General features: G+C 45.0%; 1 protein-coding gene across 2 annotated transcripts in view; it reads right to left on the bottom strand.

Annotated features, from left to right (window-relative positions):
• POLR3B (RNA polymerase III subunit B) overlaps window positions 1-18,402 on the bottom strand; it is a 106,765-nt gene that overhangs the window by 17,813 nt on the left and 70,550 nt on the right. For both annotated transcript variants that reach the window (XM_002927641.4, XM_034643431.1), the window contains 3 exons: window positions 17,514-17,672; window positions 15,183-15,300; window positions 13,151-13,293 (listed from right to left, as the gene is read on the bottom strand). In XM_002927641.4, the coding sequence (XP_002927687.1) occupies window positions 13,151-13,293; window positions 15,183-15,300; window positions 17,514-17,672 (420 nt within the window). The remainder of the gene's footprint in view (window positions 1-13,150; window positions 13,294-15,182; window positions 15,301-17,513; window positions 17,673-18,402) is intronic.

Below are 18,402 nucleotides of genomic sequence, written 5' to 3'. Positions count from 1 at the left end.
AGATGAGCTAATGTCTGAGAGGTACTTTAAGGTCCTTAGAGAAAGGCGGCACCTAAATACAAGGAATTATTATTATATAAGAAACCTAATTACTCTCAGCAGGAAGCAAACTAGCAAAGCAGAGGAGACCAGCTTAATGAATAGAAGGAGCGGCGGCAGTTGCACTAACTGGATGAAGAGGCCGAAAAGCTCACTCGGGCAGGCCGTTCAGATCATCTCACATTAGCGGGACGGTGTCCCCGACTAACTTTACAACTCACAGGGCCTGTGCTGCAGACTTCTAGGGCCAGAGAGCTGACTAAGTGATGAAAGCAGGGGTGAGTGGTGGGAGTAAGCAGCGGGAATGCTTTCCAGTTTGGCTGTTTGTATCAGGAAGAAATGTTTTTGCTTTGAATGAACTCATCTCGATAAGCCTTTCTATACTCAGAAATGTAAATCTCTAAATCAAAACGTGAAGGCTAACACAGGTGGTGCCTCCTTTCTTCCCCTTCCTCCTTTCCAGTTATTGAATTAACCTTCTTTTATTTTTCACACCAGCACCTTAAATAATCCCCAGGGGGAAGGGAGGAGACAAAAACTGTTGAATCATATGAGCTTTGTTTTGCCGTTGAATCACTTCCAGATCTACCACATCTCTTGACATATCCCGGTTGACATAATTTTAATTCGGCTCTTCCTTACATGTTAACAGATAAATAATGCATAAGAAAACTTGATTAGCTTTCTTATTAAAACATCACTCTAAATGAGAGGAGGCGCTAGAAGACAATACAGTTTTTACACGGCTTTCCCATGAGCAGTTGAATGGTTTGATGTGATAAATTTGCATAGTCTGAAGCACACAAAGGGCTGATTAATTGAAACCCTTACAATGCTTCTGGAAGCAGCTATTGTAGAACAATAACCATAGGAACTTTACAAAATACACACGGCTGAATGTGTCAAGAGCTTAATAAAATGTGTTGAGGCTACACTATTTGGAAACAGAATTGGAGATTTTTATTCTGGGCCATAAAACACTAAACACCCTGATTTCAAAGCTTTCGTTGGGTATTTACTGAAAGGTCAGAGGGTTACTAGCTAGCTACTGAAGACCAAAATTTGTTCTTAAAAAAGTAAATTAAATAAAAATCTTCTTACAATTAAGGAGTCCATGTGGACAAAATAATCCTGATTTCTCACATTAAAGAGTTCCCAGAATTTGTTTTTGGACCAAAATTCTGAAGGGTCACTTGGCATCCCCCCCCCCATCCCCAGGGCTCCATCGGCCCCCTTCTCCCCTCCCACTTCGGATCTTTCATTCAAGCAGGATCAAGCAAAGTAGGGAGCCAAAGACACGCAGACTTTGAAGCTTCAGGCGAGCGGAGCGGACTGCAGGCGCCTCAAGTGCCACATGTGTACAAGGTGCTATTAGTGTGATTATTATTTTCAATCTGAGCCTTTTTATGCTCTCAATTTTAGAAAACAGAGTCCAGAAAAAGGAAATACAGGAACACCTGGATAAAGCAACGTTTTTAACCAAAGCTAGCTGAACAAACGACCTTTCCTCTCAGCTCTTCTGCCACACAAGAATCGGCATTTTTTTACTTCCCACAGCCGCTTCACAACAACCGTGTAAGGATTCGGTAATGTGCTGGGAAGTCAGGGTCGGTTTTCTTTTCTTCTAACAAACACTCAACCAAAATCTTAATACATTAATTCAGCAACTTGTTTTGCTTTGGAATAACTTTTATTAATGCAAAATAGAAGCAAGCCACCTCCTAACCAACTGCCATTGACAGGAGAGGGTCCAAGAAGAATCTTCCAAACGATTTTACCCGTAAATACGTGATCCTTATGAACCACAGATACTCAGAGCCAGTCCCCGAAAACACTGTATTTTGACAAGACTACTATTTTAAAACAAAAGTCGGCTTCGCTCTGTTTAAACTGGCTGGCTGAGGATTTACGGGGAGACTCCGAGGACCATAGGCCTTTATCTCAGATTTGCAGTTATTAAAAAGCTTCTGTTTGCCAGGACAAACACTCTTGCTCAAATACAGTTTTTCCTCTCCTTAGGAGTACTATTTGGTATTGCTGCCCGATTCTGTGATCTACAGGACCTTTGTTGGAGGTGCTAATCCTTTTTCACATGAGAGACTGAGAAATGTTCTTTCAGGGAAGTGATATATTGCTTTCTTTTCCCCCCACATCAAAGGAGTCCACTTTTTCCTCCCTCGTTGTGAATGGCAGCAAAAGTAGGAGGAAATCTGGAAATATAATAATTTGGTTTGTCTGCACACTGAAAGGAAACTTTTGGGAACTCCTTAGGCTGACAGATAATTTCTGTTAAAAATTTCTTTTTTAAAAAAGAGTAGGAAATCTGCTCATCCTCATAAATGAAATAACCATCAGAAAAAGCAAGGCTCAAGATAAAAATGTTTGCCTTTGACAAGTTCCCTTCATATAGAACTTACACCAAAGCTCGAGAGACTTAAATACGTAATTTTGATTTTAATAAAAAGTCTTGTTTCCAACACAACTCCCATCACATTATATGTGAATGTCTTTTCCTATGTTCAACTCCATGTATGAACTGATGAAAAATATGAAGAGAAAACATAAAGAACATTCTACACCCATGTTCTGTTCTATTTTCCCCCATGCAGCATCACTGTGCCCCTGTCGCAGAAGTCCTTCTAAGGTACCTAGAAGTCTAAAACACTTGGAAAAGAGAACAAGACTTCAGGGTTTAAATACTTCTCACCAGCTGAGATGAAAACACACAAAACCAAACTTTCCTTCCTTTGTAAACAAACACAACTAACTTCCACAACTCCAGTGTATGGAAGTATTTTGCATTCTACTAAAGGATGAACCGCTCTAGAGATTCTGGATTCAAGGCCCAGCTCTTCTGGGGGGAGCGGACTCAGTGGCATTTACGGATGAGATACCTACCGGCCTCACAAAGACCCAAAGAAGGGCTGTACTTCATTCAAATTTTGTGACTTTCTCACTAGAAGACTACTGGAAAGCCCTTATCTAAAGTGTGCTGTGAGCGAAGGTGGGAGGCGATACCCTCGTCTTCGTCAATTATTTCCTTCTTCCTCCACACTTGGTTCTCTGCTTAGCGTTCCTCCACTCCCGAGGTCCCAGCAGGTGATGCTGCTTACGAGGCTGTCACAGTTGTAACAGCACCTGCTGATTCTTCAACGGGCCTTCTCCGACCAGTGACCTCACTGCCACTGGTCGCCAGCACGGATGCGGGCTCCCCACGACTTGGCGCTAGGCTCCTGCTCCAGTTCACCACCCGCTCTGTCCTCTTCCGTCTGCCTCCTGAGCTGGTACGACAGACACCCGGCACAGAACTGCGGCCGGGGAGCCTCCACTCCACGTTTGTTTCCCTCAGCTACTCATGACCCACCACCTTTGAGCTGATCAGGCTTGAGCAGGACAGACACTCATGTTCTGTGAAACTAGATTCTGAAGTCCCCTCTAATTACTGGAGATGGTATTTTAAGAAGCCCTGAAAGAATCCTTGCTCACAACAGCTTCGTCAAAGTAAACCACTAGCAAAGGATGACAGTCTGGCAAACTGCAGGGCCACACTGCTTTCTGAACATCGAAGATAACAAATACAATGCTTTCTGTGCAAGAGGAAAAAAGAGATGGGCATAAAGATACATTAAATCAAAACAATCTTTACATTTTCTCACAGAGCCTACGTATGTGTCCACTTGCAGGTGACGCTACGAAGGACCAAATACTATTTCCAGACAATCCTGCCTTCCGAGCGTGAAAACAAAGTTCAGCTAACACTGCTCTTCCTCTGGCAAGTGTCTGGGCCAGAAGAGAACCAAATCACTGCAGGAATCACGCATGGAGTGACCCACATACCCTGAAGACTCCCAGCACTAGAGAACTTTGTCAGCTCATTGCATGACAACCACAGAGAGCATGGCTGAGGCTGGGGACTGCCTTCTCCATCCCTTCACGTCCCACTTGCCAACATCCAGCTCTCCCAGGCTGGAAGCAGTTCCTCTTCGGGCCCCACACTAAGGGCTGTGTCGTACGGTTCCTTGAAGATGCCAACAGCTATGTCTGCTGCACGTGAATGTTCCAAACCAGCTCACTGTCCTCACTGTCCCCCAGGGCCCTAACTATCCCAGCCAGCCAGAGGGATCAGGAGGATGGTCAAAGGTGAGGTCTCAACAATTTTCTTCCTTTCAATATCTGTTCAAATTCTTGATAGAATTTTAATCAAGGCCATGAAAGCTTGGCCAGAGGACTGACTAAGGAAGGGAACGGGGACCGTTGCAATGAGTTGATTCTAGAAGGGAAGGGATTCCTGACAAACACAGCTATATGTTAGTAGTATGTGTTAGTATGGGGGTTTGGCAGGTATTTCTGGAACAAAGTGTGCGGGGATTAGTATTTACTCCAGACTGGTGGCAGAGGTGAGCCGTGTAAACCTGCTTATCCGAGAAGGCGAATTTTGAGAAAAGGACCACCTTAAGGAGGAGATACCAAAAAGATGTAAGAAATATTAGGTTTCAGTTTCAAGAAAAGGTTGTTTCTCCCAAAGGGGGATTCCCTCGGAATATGCCAATCTGGGGGCAGAGTGACAATGGGATATCAGAACAGACAATAATCACCTTTAACCAGATTTAACAGAATGGGAAATGCACTCAGATAAAAAACCTGGGTTCGAATCCTGGCTCTGGCAGCATTGAGCTATAGTGGGCAAGCCACTCATCACCTCTCTGAGCCTCAACGTTCTGGTTCTACAGAGTAGGAGTAGCAATACCAATTAGACCGTAAAGGTTAAGGATGGAATGAAAATGCTTGTAGCTTATTAATAATGCAGACGGTAAAAAACGCTGTAAATTTAGATGCTCATGACATCCACACTTTATCTGCAGCCTCAGCCCCTCCCTGGAGCTCTAGACTCTATGTCCAAGTGCCCACCCAACATCTTCACTTGAAGTCTCCCGGGGCCCTCGGCCGGAGGCCCCAGTCCCCTGCCTAACTCCCAGCATCTCCTTCCCAGGCCCCCGCTGCGTGATGAACAGCAGCAGCGGCAGCTCAGGCCTCACCCTCGCCTTCAGCTCCTGCCCCTCCTTCCCCAACACCTCAGCCACCGCAGGACCTCCAGAGCACACCCCAAGGGCATCCCTTCCCCCCATTCTTGCAGTGCTCCTCCACAGCACACGCCACTATCCGCTCTGCCTGGACCACCGGATGGTCGCCCTGCTTCCCTCCTCACTCCCCTCCAATCCACTCTCCACAGGCATCCAGGCGGCTCTCTTAGACTGGAAGTTTGATCTTGTGCCTGTCTTCGACTCATCACCCAATAGCCCTACGGGCTCCCAGCATGTGAGGAACAAGTTCCTGCGGGATGTGCCCCTCCCACTTCTCTCACCCAGAGCACTCCGCTCTTCTGGGCTGCACCAGCCAGAAAGGCCTTTATTCTGTCCCTTGAATATACCAAGCTCACTCATGCCTCAGGGCTCCTGGACTTAATTGTTCCAGACTTCTGCTTGGCTGGCTCCTTCTCATCCTTCCAATGTCACTTCCTCCATGAGACTGTTAATGGTCATCGGTTTAAAGCGCACCCCCTCACCCCCAAACCAGTCACTCTTTCACATCATCTTCCATTCACAGTGCTTAATACTATCTTAAATGATCACATTCATATTTTCGTTTACTTTTCTTCTGTTTCTTCCCCCAGGAGAACACCAATTCCAGGAGAGGAGAGACCCCGTCAGTCCCGTTTACCACTGCGTTTCCAGTGTCTAGAACAGTGCCTGCCTGGGACACGGTGAAAGCTCAATCAACGAACGAGTTAATGACATACGCACTTGAGATGATCCTCTGTCACCTTAAGTTCAATGAGACAAAGCTGCTCTGTGACTGCTGTCCTCCCTTACCAAGCTTAAAACCAGGCACAGGGCCTCCTTCCTCTCTGTTCCTGTTGTTCAACAAGCCCCGCTGACTTGCCCACCCATTTCACAGGACCCGCCCGCCTCCAACTCACCCAGGCTCCAAGCCTTCCTTTCCTGCCTGGTCTGCAAGGGACCTGGGACGGAACTAACGGCAGCAGCTTGCCTTTACCAGCTGCTGGCTGTGCACCAGACACGGGGTTCACTGCTTCACTCATACCAGTTCCTTTAATCCCAGTGACAACTAGGAAACTGTCCCCATTTCAAAGACAAGAGACCAAGGCATAAAGAGATGAAACAGCTCATTTGGTTAGGGCTCAAGACGTCTACCTCTTTGTTCTACTTTTTCCCAACCTGAAGGCCTTCTTTAAATGCTGCACAGAGGGCAGCCATGAAGACAAGGGGAAGGTGTCCATTCAGGAGCCACCCGGAACAGGGCGGGACGGCGGGTGCACGCTAGAGAGAAGTGCGCTCAGGCTCCACAGAGCCATCACAACGGTGCCACCATAGAGCAGGCTGCCTTGGAAAGCAGCAGGGGCTCCCCTCACCAGCCACACACAAGGTGGAAAGCAACCTGCCGAAGATAAGCTAAGAGAATTCTTTTTTTTTTTTTTAAGAATTTATTTATTTTATTTATCTGACAGAGATAGAGACAGCCAGCGAGAGAGGGAACACAAGCAGGGGGAGTGGGAGAGGAAGAAGCAGGCTCATAGCAGAGGAGCCTGATGTGAGGCTTGATCCCGTAACGCCGGGATCACACCCTGAGCCGAAGGCAGACGCTTAACCGCTGTGCCACCCAGGCGCCCCAAGCTAAGAGAATTCTTATTCCAGGAAGATGGATCTAGACTACACTTATGATGATTGTTACATTTAGGTCAAAATTCTCAGTGTGTGAACTTTAAATATTTTAAAGTTAGTTTTCAATATTAGAAATGATTGACATAGCCAATGAAACCAAGAAGCCTGTGCTCTAGTCAGCACACAAAAGTTTGGTGCTCTAAATATTCCTCTCACCTTTTGTTAATCTAGAAATAATAATCATTTTGACTTTAGTTCTACAAATTGCAGTAAAAAACCCCAAGCACACTAAGCACTCTTGCGTCGAGCAGACACAGGGGTTTCCAGTAAACATGGCCGCTGAAACACCTATGCTTAGCTCCACTCCTTCTCCAAACCTCACACTAGACTTGAAAAAAATTAAGGTATAAACCTATAAGAAAAAGAATAGGCAAGAGATAATGATATAGAGGGGAAAGCTGAGAAGTAAAGAACAGTAAGTGGCTTAGCAGAAGGAGGAAGATAAACCCAAGTGCCTGCAGAGAAGCACAGAGCTGCGCACTGATGCCCCCCATACCCCCTCCAACCTCAGGAAACAGACAAAGTATGATGAAAAGCGGGATGAGGCGTAGAGCTCAGTCACCCCAAGCCATGAGCAATCCCAGTGGGTGCTACTTTGTCCAGATTGATCCCTTCTCACTATTTCCCCATCATCATGCTTTTCCCGCTCACCACCAACTCCGGCCTGGGTTACGGTAAGAGAATCTGGCTGGGACCATGCCCCTCCCTTACCCCCCAATCTGTTTTCATCACTGTAGCCTTAGTAAGTCACATCACCTCTCTCATCTGCTCGGACTCCTCCAGCAGCTGTCCATCTTACTCAGAGTAAAAGCCAAAGTTCACAGAGTGGCTCTGACGACTCAGCGCTTGCTGGCTCTGCTCCAGCCACCCTGGTGTGCAGCCCCCCGGAGGGTCCTCCAGCTCCATCACTCTTGGTCGGGCCTCTGGCCCCCAGGCCTTCCTTTTGCCTCCAGTGCTCTTTGGCCAGGGAGGGTCTGCTCCCTTACTTCTCTCAATGCCACCTTTTCAAGAAGGTGCAGTTCCTCCACAATTGTACCCAAAATTTCAACTACTGACCACATGCCTTCCCCCCACATGCTTCCTATTCTCCCCTTTTATTTTATCTCAAAGCGTATTATTATCTCTCTTGCCTACAAGAATGTCACTCCCCCATGGACTGGAATTTTGTCTGTTTTGTTCACTGCTTATTACCAGGGCTTGGAATAGTACTAGACACTTAGAAGATACTTAATATCCGTAGAAATAAATGTCTGAATAAGAAATCATAGTAAGGAGGGCACGTATTGCATGGTGCACTGGGTGTTATATGCAACAAATGAATCATCGAACTTTACATCAAAAACCAGGGATGTACTGTATGGTGACTAACATAATATAATAAAAAAATAAAGATCTATTTATGTCCCCCCCCAAAAAAAATCGTTGAGCCCTGACTTTCTATTCCCTACCCTGTACAGCCAGGAAACTACTTTTTCCCCAACCCTTACTTGAGAAACTGAGCCACAGTGACCCCGATACCCAAGAAAGCACAGCAGATAGTGGCACGAGCAGCCAGCCTGATACCGCGGAATTAGATGAAAGTCTGTGCACTAAAAAGTGGGCCTAGCCCCCTGCCCCTATCTGGATCCCTGAAGGTCAGCTGAGTCTTAAAACTGTCCCTTAAATACTCCAAACTTCCAGTAGAAGTTAGAAAGATCTTACTATGTAGAAACTGACTGGCAGCCTGATCCCCCTACAGTCATGGCCCAGTGTCAACAAATTCTATTCCTGGGCCATAAACCTTCCAATTGCTTTTTAGGGTTCATGGGTATACCAGGTATTACAGGAAAGCTCCCAACAATGACAATCAGACCCTAAAACACACAGGAGGGGAAGAAACCTCTCAAGAAATATAGATAATTAGGAATAGAAGAAAGCTGAAAAGAAAAAAAACCCAAAAAACTAAAACTAAAAATAATACTAAAAATATACATTCATGGCTATAAAAAAAGACTATAAATTAAATTTAAATTTTTAATTAGAAATTAAAATATAATAGGGTAAAAAAATCTGGAAAATAAAAATCAAAACTCCTACAAAGAAAATCAAGAAGATAAGGAAATGGACAATGAGGGTACAAGGAACATGATGAAGGGAAATTATCAACAAAATAATATAAGAGGATGTCCGAAAATGGAAGGAACTTGAACTTCCAGAAAAGAAGGTACCTGATTTCCTAGGTCAAGGAATGAAAATTCAGAATTCCAAGAAGAGAAGAAAGATAGTAAAAGCTTTCGGGGGTGGGGGGGAGGAAGTGAGAGAGGGAGGAAGGGAAAGACAGTGAAACAGGGTGCGTGCACGCGCACACACACACACACGCGCACACACACACAGAGATCAGTAAGAATAATGTAAAATGGAATCCAGATGATAATGCAGTAATGTCATCAGAATCCTTAGAGAAAAGAATTTTTCAATCTAGAATTCTATAACCAACCAGAGGATAAATCAAGTAGGAGGATAGAACATGTTCAAACATACACAATTTTACAAAATTTACCTCTTGTGCATCCTTTCTCAGCAATTAAATGAACAGACTATTCCACTGTGGTAGGGGGTGGGGACTGGGGATGACATGGGACAAGCCAAGAAACAGGCTCAAATGGGAATTTCATAAATGACTACCACTGAGCAGAGCTAGAGTGCCTTACGGAATGTGTCCCCTACCCCTAGATTCCTATGTTGAAGTCCTAACCCCAAGAAGACCTCAGAATGTGACCCTATTTGGAGACAGGGTCTTTAAAGAGGATATTAAGGCTAAATGAGGTCATAGGGTGGGCCCTAATCCAATATGGCTGGTGTCCTTGTAAGAAGAGGGAGAGCCATCAGGGTACAGGTGCACAGAGAAAAGACTGCGTGAGGGCACACCTCATGGGACCACATGGCTGCCTGCAAGCCACTGAAAGAGGGCTTCTGCCAAACCTGCCACGACCTTGACCTTGGACTTCAGCCCCCAGAACTGTGAGAAAAGAAATTTCTGTTGTTTAAGCCCTCAGTCTGTGGTACTTGGTTATAGCAAACTAATACAGAGTACTTTCTAACCAAGTCTTAAAAATATTTCTGGAGCCCATGAGATGAGGCTGTTTGGGGCCTCTGATGAGCCAGGCTCTGCCCTGCGCTCCTGTGGCCTGTGGGGATCCGTTCTGAACACACTGGCTGCAAAGCTGGGGCTCAGAGGAAAACCACTGCAGTGTGGGGAGCAGAAAGAATGGGGGCGCTGTAGAGGAGGTTGGGGGGGGGCAGGGAATGGCCCTAACAGACCATTGATCATGTGGGAAATCGTGTTGAGAGGCTGTTGATGGTATAGAAGAATGGTAACAGGAATAAGAAAATAAAGCAAATCTTTAAAACGAGGTAATTATTAACTTCTGAAAAAGTACAGTTATGCAACAGAAAAAATGCACTCAACTACTTGGTTTAGGGGTGAACAATATTTATGTGGTCACAATAATGCAATTTAAATAATTAAGTAACCCTAAATTATGATGAATCTGTGCAGGGAATGGAGGTGGGGAGTGAGAAAGAAAGGCAGCGAAGTGCTAGTCCCTAGCATAACAGAAAATCAACAGGTAATCTCTAAAGTGGATGAATGACTATATAGCTGCTTAAAAATATTATTTTGAAATACGAAGGTAAAAATGAGAAGAAGTTGCTTCTGGGAAGCAGAACTGGAGAAAAGGCAGGGATTGATATTTTTCTCAGTTCAAATCCCCCTTTTTGTACTATTTGACCTTTTAAACCATGTGCATTTATTATTTAATTAAAAAAACCATACTTAAAAGAAACAAAAATAATGTTCAGGTACGGGTCCTACATCATTCCTTCCATCACTCTCTTAAGGCTTACACTACTTATTTTTTGTTTGCCCGTTTCCCCCCAATCTTTTCAATAAATCTGATGAAGCTGTAAGAGAAGGGGGTATCAAGGGAATCAAGGCTAATCAGAAGGTTTTCATCCTTGGATTAAAAGCCATCTGGAAACGAAAACTAGCGAGATAAACTCCTCACTACAAGTGAAAGGTCACCTAAGCCCAGGAGGGCTTCTGTCTGTTTCAGAGAGATGTACAAGTCAAGCCCCACTAAGGTTGAACCGATCTCCAAAATCTGCTCTTTCAGACCACTGCAGACTGGAAACCCCCCTCTGTCAATGAACATTATCCCTATCATATTAATAGTATGAAAAAATGTCAGAGCACAAAGACCCACTGACGTTTTACCTGTACCTGTAGAAGTCTGTATTGACAGCAGCTTACTAACGAGTGAGTTTCTCATTTTCAAAAGTACTGTTTTGTCTACACTACACACATACACACTCAAATATTATGTATAAATGAAAACCTGAGTAAAATCAATCCATCAAGAGTACCCAATCTGTCTCACTTTCCTACCTTCAATTTATTCATATCTTCAACCGTTATCAACTACCTATTAGGTACCCTCCATGAGAAAGTCTCTATCAGGCTTCACGAAAATTTAACGACATGATCCCTGTCCTCAAGTTTCGTGGAGTTAGGACACAGTGCCTAATCACTGAAATGTCTGCCAGCCTTCCACTCTTCGCACAACACTCCGGTAGAATAAATGACAACTTGGGATATCTGAAGTTGATAAACGGATTCAGAGTGGGGACCTTCTCTTAGAGTGTGCACTCTTGTAACACACCCAGTGCCAACATTTTACAAGAAGAGTGTCAAGCTTTGCCCTTATGCAGGAACAGCTCAAGGAAAGTAGAGGCTGTGAACAAGATTATGGGGTTACCCCAGAGTGACTCAGGAGTACATCTCAGCAATTGTTTAGACCAGAGAGAGGGAGAAAGAGTTTCAGTACAGAGAGTTTGATTTTCGCTGGTAAGTAGTAGAAAACATTAGACTCTCAAGAAATGCTTACAAACACTGAAACGGTATCAAGAGTTAGCATCTTAGGGAATCGCATGAAGGAGAAGTGTCAAATTCACATGAATAAAATCCATTTTTTAAAAATAAGAAACAGACAGGCTAAAATAATCTTGTGTCTGTCAACTGAACTAAAGGTGCTTTTCATGAAACAGTTATCTTAGTCTGGAACAGTTTCATTGATGGAAGGAATGACAACTACGGCTCTATTCATTTGACTAAACAAATAGTAGTATTTTATATACTTGCTTAGAGCAAATAAAAGTTGAAATCAGCAAGAACATAACAGGCAACTATCTTGACCAATCAATTAAAATCAAGAAGACATCGCACTGGAATTTATGAGTAAAGAAGAGACACAGAGTTGGAGAGCAGAGGGCATGACAACCAACGTCTGTGATCCAGTGATCACGGAGCCAGGCTGCTAGGGTTCAAAAACCAGTTCTGCCACCGACTGGGGACACCGGGCAAGCCACTCATGTCACTGTGCCTCTGCTTCTTCATCTGTAAGATGCAGATGAAAACAGCCCTGACCTCCCAGGACCGTGCGAGAAGCCAACGCGTCAGTATACGGAAAGTACAGAGAACACTGCCAGGCACGCAGTCAGTGCCACGAAAGTGTTAGCTGCTCTTGCTGCTCTTAAACTAGTTAAATGGCAGACACAGACACAGTTCAACCTCCGGGGCCAGCGTTCCATTCGGAAACGTGAGATAGACACTAAAAGGGACCCTACTGAAAATGAGTTAATCAGTAGCGACACAGTGCTGTTTCTTGAAGATAAAAACAAGACAAAACAAAGCCACGGATGCATGAGAACTCATCGGCAACCACCAGCAAGGAGTGGGGCTCACCAGCGGGATCAGGTGGAGAAACTCACCCAGGCAAGGGACCGGTGGGCAGCCGGCAGGGCGCTGCACCGGCGTCAGGAGGCCTGGGCTGAAATATACTCCGCAGCCGGCCGGCCGGTACCTCAGCCTGGCTGCCTGACACCCACGGTCCACACTGGCTCACGGCTCCACACAGGGCCCAGAGGCACCTCCTCGTGCGGACATCCCACGATACTGCGGCCCAACAAGCAGTACTGCAAATATGCACCTTCCATGAAGAACAGGTGTTGCTATTTGTTTTTTCAAACAGCTACCTATACTTTAGTAGGTACCTCATCTAGAATGGACTCATGATTATAACCTGGGGGAGCAGTTGCAAAAGAATGAAACAAAGGCAAAGAGAGGCAATCTTGCGGTACATTTTTTCAATGCCATTAAAATATAAACAGGTTAACCTAAGAGATAAAACAGGCATAATTTTGATAAAATGTAATAATTTTTCCAACGGACTAAATTTTCTTAACAGGGGAAGGTCATACAACATTTCTCATGTATGTGGTTAATAAATACTATTTTCAGTTTTATAAACAAGTTGAGGAACGACACAATTTACCTTTTTGCCCATGACGGCTGCTGAATTTGTCTCCAATCTCTGGACGCCTGGTCTGTCTCAGCAGCATTTTGATCAGAAAAGCATCTTCAGCATTTGAAGAGATCATCACTTTTTCGATGTATGAATCCGTTGCCCCTTTGTAGCTAATATTAAGAGGAAGTCACCAAAACAGTTTTCAAACTGCCCTTTGTGAACCTATTGCTCATAGGCCATATTTTATTTAATGTCAACCACAGAATGTTTTGATATTGCCATTCTGGACTCTGAAATGTGCCTTTTGTTTTTCAACATTAAATTCAAAGGTTACAATTTCCCTTTTACAGTCCTAGTCTGACATGGCTAACATTTACTGAACACTTATGATGAGGCAGGCATAAGGCAATGTAACCCACATCACATACATTATTCACACACGGCTACTCCCTTATTGCAGACAAGGAAACGGGATGCTTGAAGAGCAAGACTGGCAGATTGGAAGGATCATAGAGCCCCAAGGACGGTTTCATTTTCTTTTAAAGATAAGAAATATGTGAGCACACTTTCTAGCCTGTAGGGAAGGAAATCGATAGAAAACTGGTTGAAGATATGGAAGGACAGAAGAGAAAATGACAGTCACGTCCCTAAAAGACTAGATTAAATGAAGAACCCAAGAGGAGGAGGGGCAAGCTTTTGAAAAGGAAAAAAGATCTCTTCCTCCAGGACAGGAAGAAAACCAGCTAGCATAACCACCTCTGTCATTCTGAAACAGCTTTTTGTTTTGTAGGATTGGGTGCAAGGGTTCTGACCCTTCCCCTAAGTGGAGGGCCCACTTTACCCCTGTGCTCCCACTCCACAGACAAATCTATGGCACCCACAGTAAGCAGCACCTAGCACAGTGGGCAGGAGTTGGGCTCTGAAGCCAAAACACGCGAGTTCAAATCCTGACTGCCATTTGTAGCTGTGTGACCTTGGTAAATTACTTAACCTGTTTCTGTGTCTTTCAAACAAGGCCATTAAGACAGCCTGGTTCAGAGGGTGGTGTGAGAACAAATGAGCTAACACCTGTAAAATGCCCAGAACAGTAACTGGTACAGGGAACATTCTCAATTAAGCCACGACGATCATGATATTCCCCGTACTTTTGTGTGTGTTGTTTGTAGGCCTTTGCTAACTAGATGTGGCTCCTTGCAGGCAAGGCCTGTGGTTTCTTTCAGCTCCGCGTCCCCGGTACAAGTGGCACCGTGGCTGGCCCAGAGCAGACCTCAGCTGTGTGTTGAATGATTTGCCTTCCACCGTCCAGGAATCCAGCTCTCCTATGTCACGCCCTGGCCCACCTCACGAACTGAATTAACTCAGTTTCAGGCTAGATTAAGTAGCTTGTTACTTCTTTTAGTTTTGCTTGTATGCCACAGTGCAGCTGCTATCATTGGCCCACTGCTCATCTCACGAAGTCTCGTATTTCACTATATTTGAGAGCCCAGAGGACATCTGGAGATTAACAAGCATGACTCTTTCACTGTTCAGATGAACAAACTGAGCCCAAGAGTTTGAGTGCGCCATCCATGTGAGGTAACCTACAATACAACCAGTACTAAAACCCAGCTGTCGTCCAGTATGGTGGTGATGCCACACTGTGGTCAGTGCGTTTTATTTATTTATTTATTTACTTACTTACTTATTTAGCATAAATCTGATCATATCACCCTCTACCGAATGAATTTCCGAGTACTGCACAACCTCATCCCAGCAGGGTACGCTGGTCCTCCAAACCCAGGTGTTCTTCTGCCTAAGGGGCCTTCACCTCACTGTTCCCTCAACCTAGAACCCCTGCCTATCTGACCCCCAACTCAGCCCCAGGCTGGAAGGCCTACACGATTCCACAGCCGAGTTTTTTTCTTCCATGCCATGCTGTCTTCACATGACAGCTATCATTATCCCAAATTGCAATTTCTACTCTCTAACCCTCCAAGACATGACTTCTAATTTCCCCTAGCCCTTCTCTCTCTCTTTTTTGAATCTTCCTATGTATTTCCGAGGCACAACCAATACGCACGTGATGGGCACGTCCTTGTACTGGGGCTGCTGTGGCACGTTGCTTCCTTCCAGAGGAATCTGAGTTACTGTGGGCATGGACTTATTCACGAGCACTTGTTTGTTTTCCACCTTCTCACCTAAGAAAAAGAGAAAGGAACTATAGCCCAGTTGTTATTGTCTCTGTGGAATATGAACATTATTGGGGCATACAACCAGGTGATTAGATTGGTCCACAAAATGCACACAAGGAAGGAAACAGCCGACACAGTGCATGCTAGAGTTCAATAGGACTCGTCTACGATTGTGCAAGCCCATGTGAAAAATCAGATCAGCACACAGCATGTAAAAAATCAGGAAATGATTTGGGGGACCATACTAACAATAGAAACTTCACGTCAGTAAGTGGCAATTTTATTTTTTAAAAGATTTTATTTATTCATTCATTTTAGTGAGAGAGAGTGTACACGCGTGTGCAAATGGGGGAAAGGGCAGACAGGGGGAAAGAGAGAATCTTGAGCAGACTCCGTGCTGAGCAGAGCCCGACGTGGGGCTCGATCTCGTGATCCTGAGATCACGAGCCAAACCTGAGCCAAAACCAAGGGTCAGACACTCAACCGACTGAGCCACCAGGTGCCCCAATAAGTGGCAGTTTCACAGATCTCTTAGAGTGTTAGAACAAGTCTGGGCCACTTACTTTTATTAATAGTTATTTCAACCAACTTAACTTGGACAATGAGGAAATCAAAACATTTCTTTGATTTTCTTGCTGTTCTCAACCTCTCTTTGCACCTCTTCCTGATAAGCTCAAAGGCCAACTACTACAGTACTTCACAGCACTATGTTCCCGGCCACACAACCCAGGTTAAGAGAGAAAGAAATTCTGCAAGAAACAAATGCAGCAAGGAGGACAGGAAGCCGTGCGCCGCGTGGCCGTGGGTGCCACAGCAGACGCAGACTCACCATCTGTGCACCGCCCCGACGAGTACTGTGGATTTTCCCTCCCAGCATCCTCCCCGACACAGCCCGTCTCTCCACCTCACGGCGGCTCCCATCACCGGCTCTGCTGCCAGAGCTCTCTGCTGGTCTCCCCTGTTTCGGCCCCTTTCTATTCTTCTCTCCACACTGTGATCAGAATGATCATTTCAATCAGGCTCCTCCGCTATGAGCCTGCTTCTTCCTCTCCCACTCCCCCTGCTTGTGTTCCCTCTCTTGCTGGCTGTCTCTATCTCTGTCGAATAAATAAATAAAATCTTTGGAAAAAAAAAAAAAGAATGATCATTTCAAAATGCATATCTGATCGTAGCATTGCTTTTAGGATCATAATGAAAATAGTAGCACGGCTGCAAGGCCTTGTGTCTGGGTCCTGCCCCTCCCTTTCTCTCTCTAGATTCACGCTTAGCACCCTCCCCTATACTATCCTCATGAGCCACACTCCCACCGGCCTTTTGGAAGTTTTAACTATCAAGTCCTGCAGCTTAATAGTCACACAAGCCCTTCCCACTGCTCAGAACACACTCTCCTCCCCTATTCACTAGTGAACTCCACTCATCCTCCAGATCTCAGCTCACTTCCTTAGGGAAGGCTACTTCCCGCCGAGGTCAGATCCTCTTGCCATCAAATGCCCTCATAGCTCTTTGTAGGATTCCTTAACCTGGCTGTGATTGGACATAGGTTCACATGTGATCCTTTGGTCAATGTCAGTCTCCTACACTGGCCTGTAAGACGCTGCGGGCGGCATCAACAAAATTCATTAAAGTTTGTAATTATAACGGAGTCACACTTTTTAGAGGAAGAAGATTCAAATAAAGTCAGTCTAAGCTAAATGCACAAATGATGACATGCCAGTGCAGAGTAGGGACATGGCCTTATTCTAAACAATTCCTTAAAGTTGCTCTTCTGTGATTCAAAATTTTAAGAAAAAAATTATAGCTAGGATGGATCACTACTATGTAGAAATGTATGCACAGAAAAACAGACTGGAAGGGAAATTCATCAAAAAGGACCACACTTGGGCGCATGGGTGGCTCAGTCAGTTGGGTGTCCAACTCTTGACTTCGGCTCAGGTCATGATCTCAGGGTTATGAGATCAAGGCTGTGTCGGTGTCTGTGCTCAGTAGGGAGTCCGCTGGACAAGCTTTCCCTCTCCCTCTGCCCCTCCCCCTCCCCCTGCTGTGTGCTAAAATTTAAAAAACACCTTAAAAAAAATGACCATACTGACTGAGTTAGAAAATGGTTTTGTAAGTTGTTATCTTTTTTCTTCTCTGTTCACCAAATTTTCAGAAATACTGCTGAATAACTTTTATATTTCAAAAAGTATATCTATAAATGCTTTCTTACAAAAGGCTCTTACCTGGAGAACAAATACCATCCGCATCTAGAATTTCGTGTCTCCAGATGGGTTTCCTTGTGGCAGCGTCCAACATGGGCCCCATCACCTTATCAAAGGTCTGATTGGTATAGCGCTTCAGTGTGCATTTAGCATTTTTATATACAAGGCAACGCCCGAAGCCTACAATGAAACCAGAGCCACCAACAGGACTATGAGAAACACAGATTTGTGTTAGTGAACACCCGCACCCCCAAACACCTTCTACATTTGGATAATCCGGGATGGGCCGAATAACGATCTGATCATCTGAAGAACTGGCTCAGGGCTCCCCCTCACTGTCCATATAAACACTGGCATCTCTACAACCACGTGTCAGCACGGACTATACCCCGCCACACCGGAGGAAGGCGAGAGAAATCGGAGCGTCGCTGTGATTCTTTTGGAGCCCAGAGCCACAGAACACGGGAACTGGAAAGGTCCCCAGACACCCTGGCTTACCCCTCCATCTACAGGTGTTACGAGTGCTACGAGTGCTACAAAATGAGGTCCAGGGAAGTGGCATGGCCAAGGTCACCCAGCAAGTTGGTGGCAGAGGTAAAACGCCAAATCCACAGATCAGCCACGATTCTTCCTACACATCCTTCTGGTGCATCACCTCTGCTAACCTGCTCTGAAAAATGTTCCTTTTTCTAATTTTGGCATTCAGAGGAAGTCCCAAACAAGGAAACAAAAGAGTAACTTTTCTCCAGAGAAGAAAATGAGAAGCAGCTGCAATCAAATGATTTTAAGGGGAGAAATCGTGTGCCTGTGCCCTGAAGATCAGAGTTTTTTCTGATTCTATTTTTAGATCACATTTATCTAGTGGATGAGGGAAAAGTCTGGACACCAACTAACAAGCTAAATAAACATT

Source organism: Ailuropoda melanoleuca, chromosome 15, assembly GCF_002007445.2.
Source record: "Ailuropoda melanoleuca isolate Jingjing chromosome 15, ASM200744v2, whole genome shotgun sequence".
NCBI classification, from domain to species: domain Eukaryota; kingdom Metazoa; phylum Chordata; class Mammalia; order Carnivora; family Ursidae; genus Ailuropoda; species Ailuropoda melanoleuca.
Note: the sequence above shows the minus strand (reverse complement) of the source record. Positions and strands in the feature narration are given on the sequence as shown.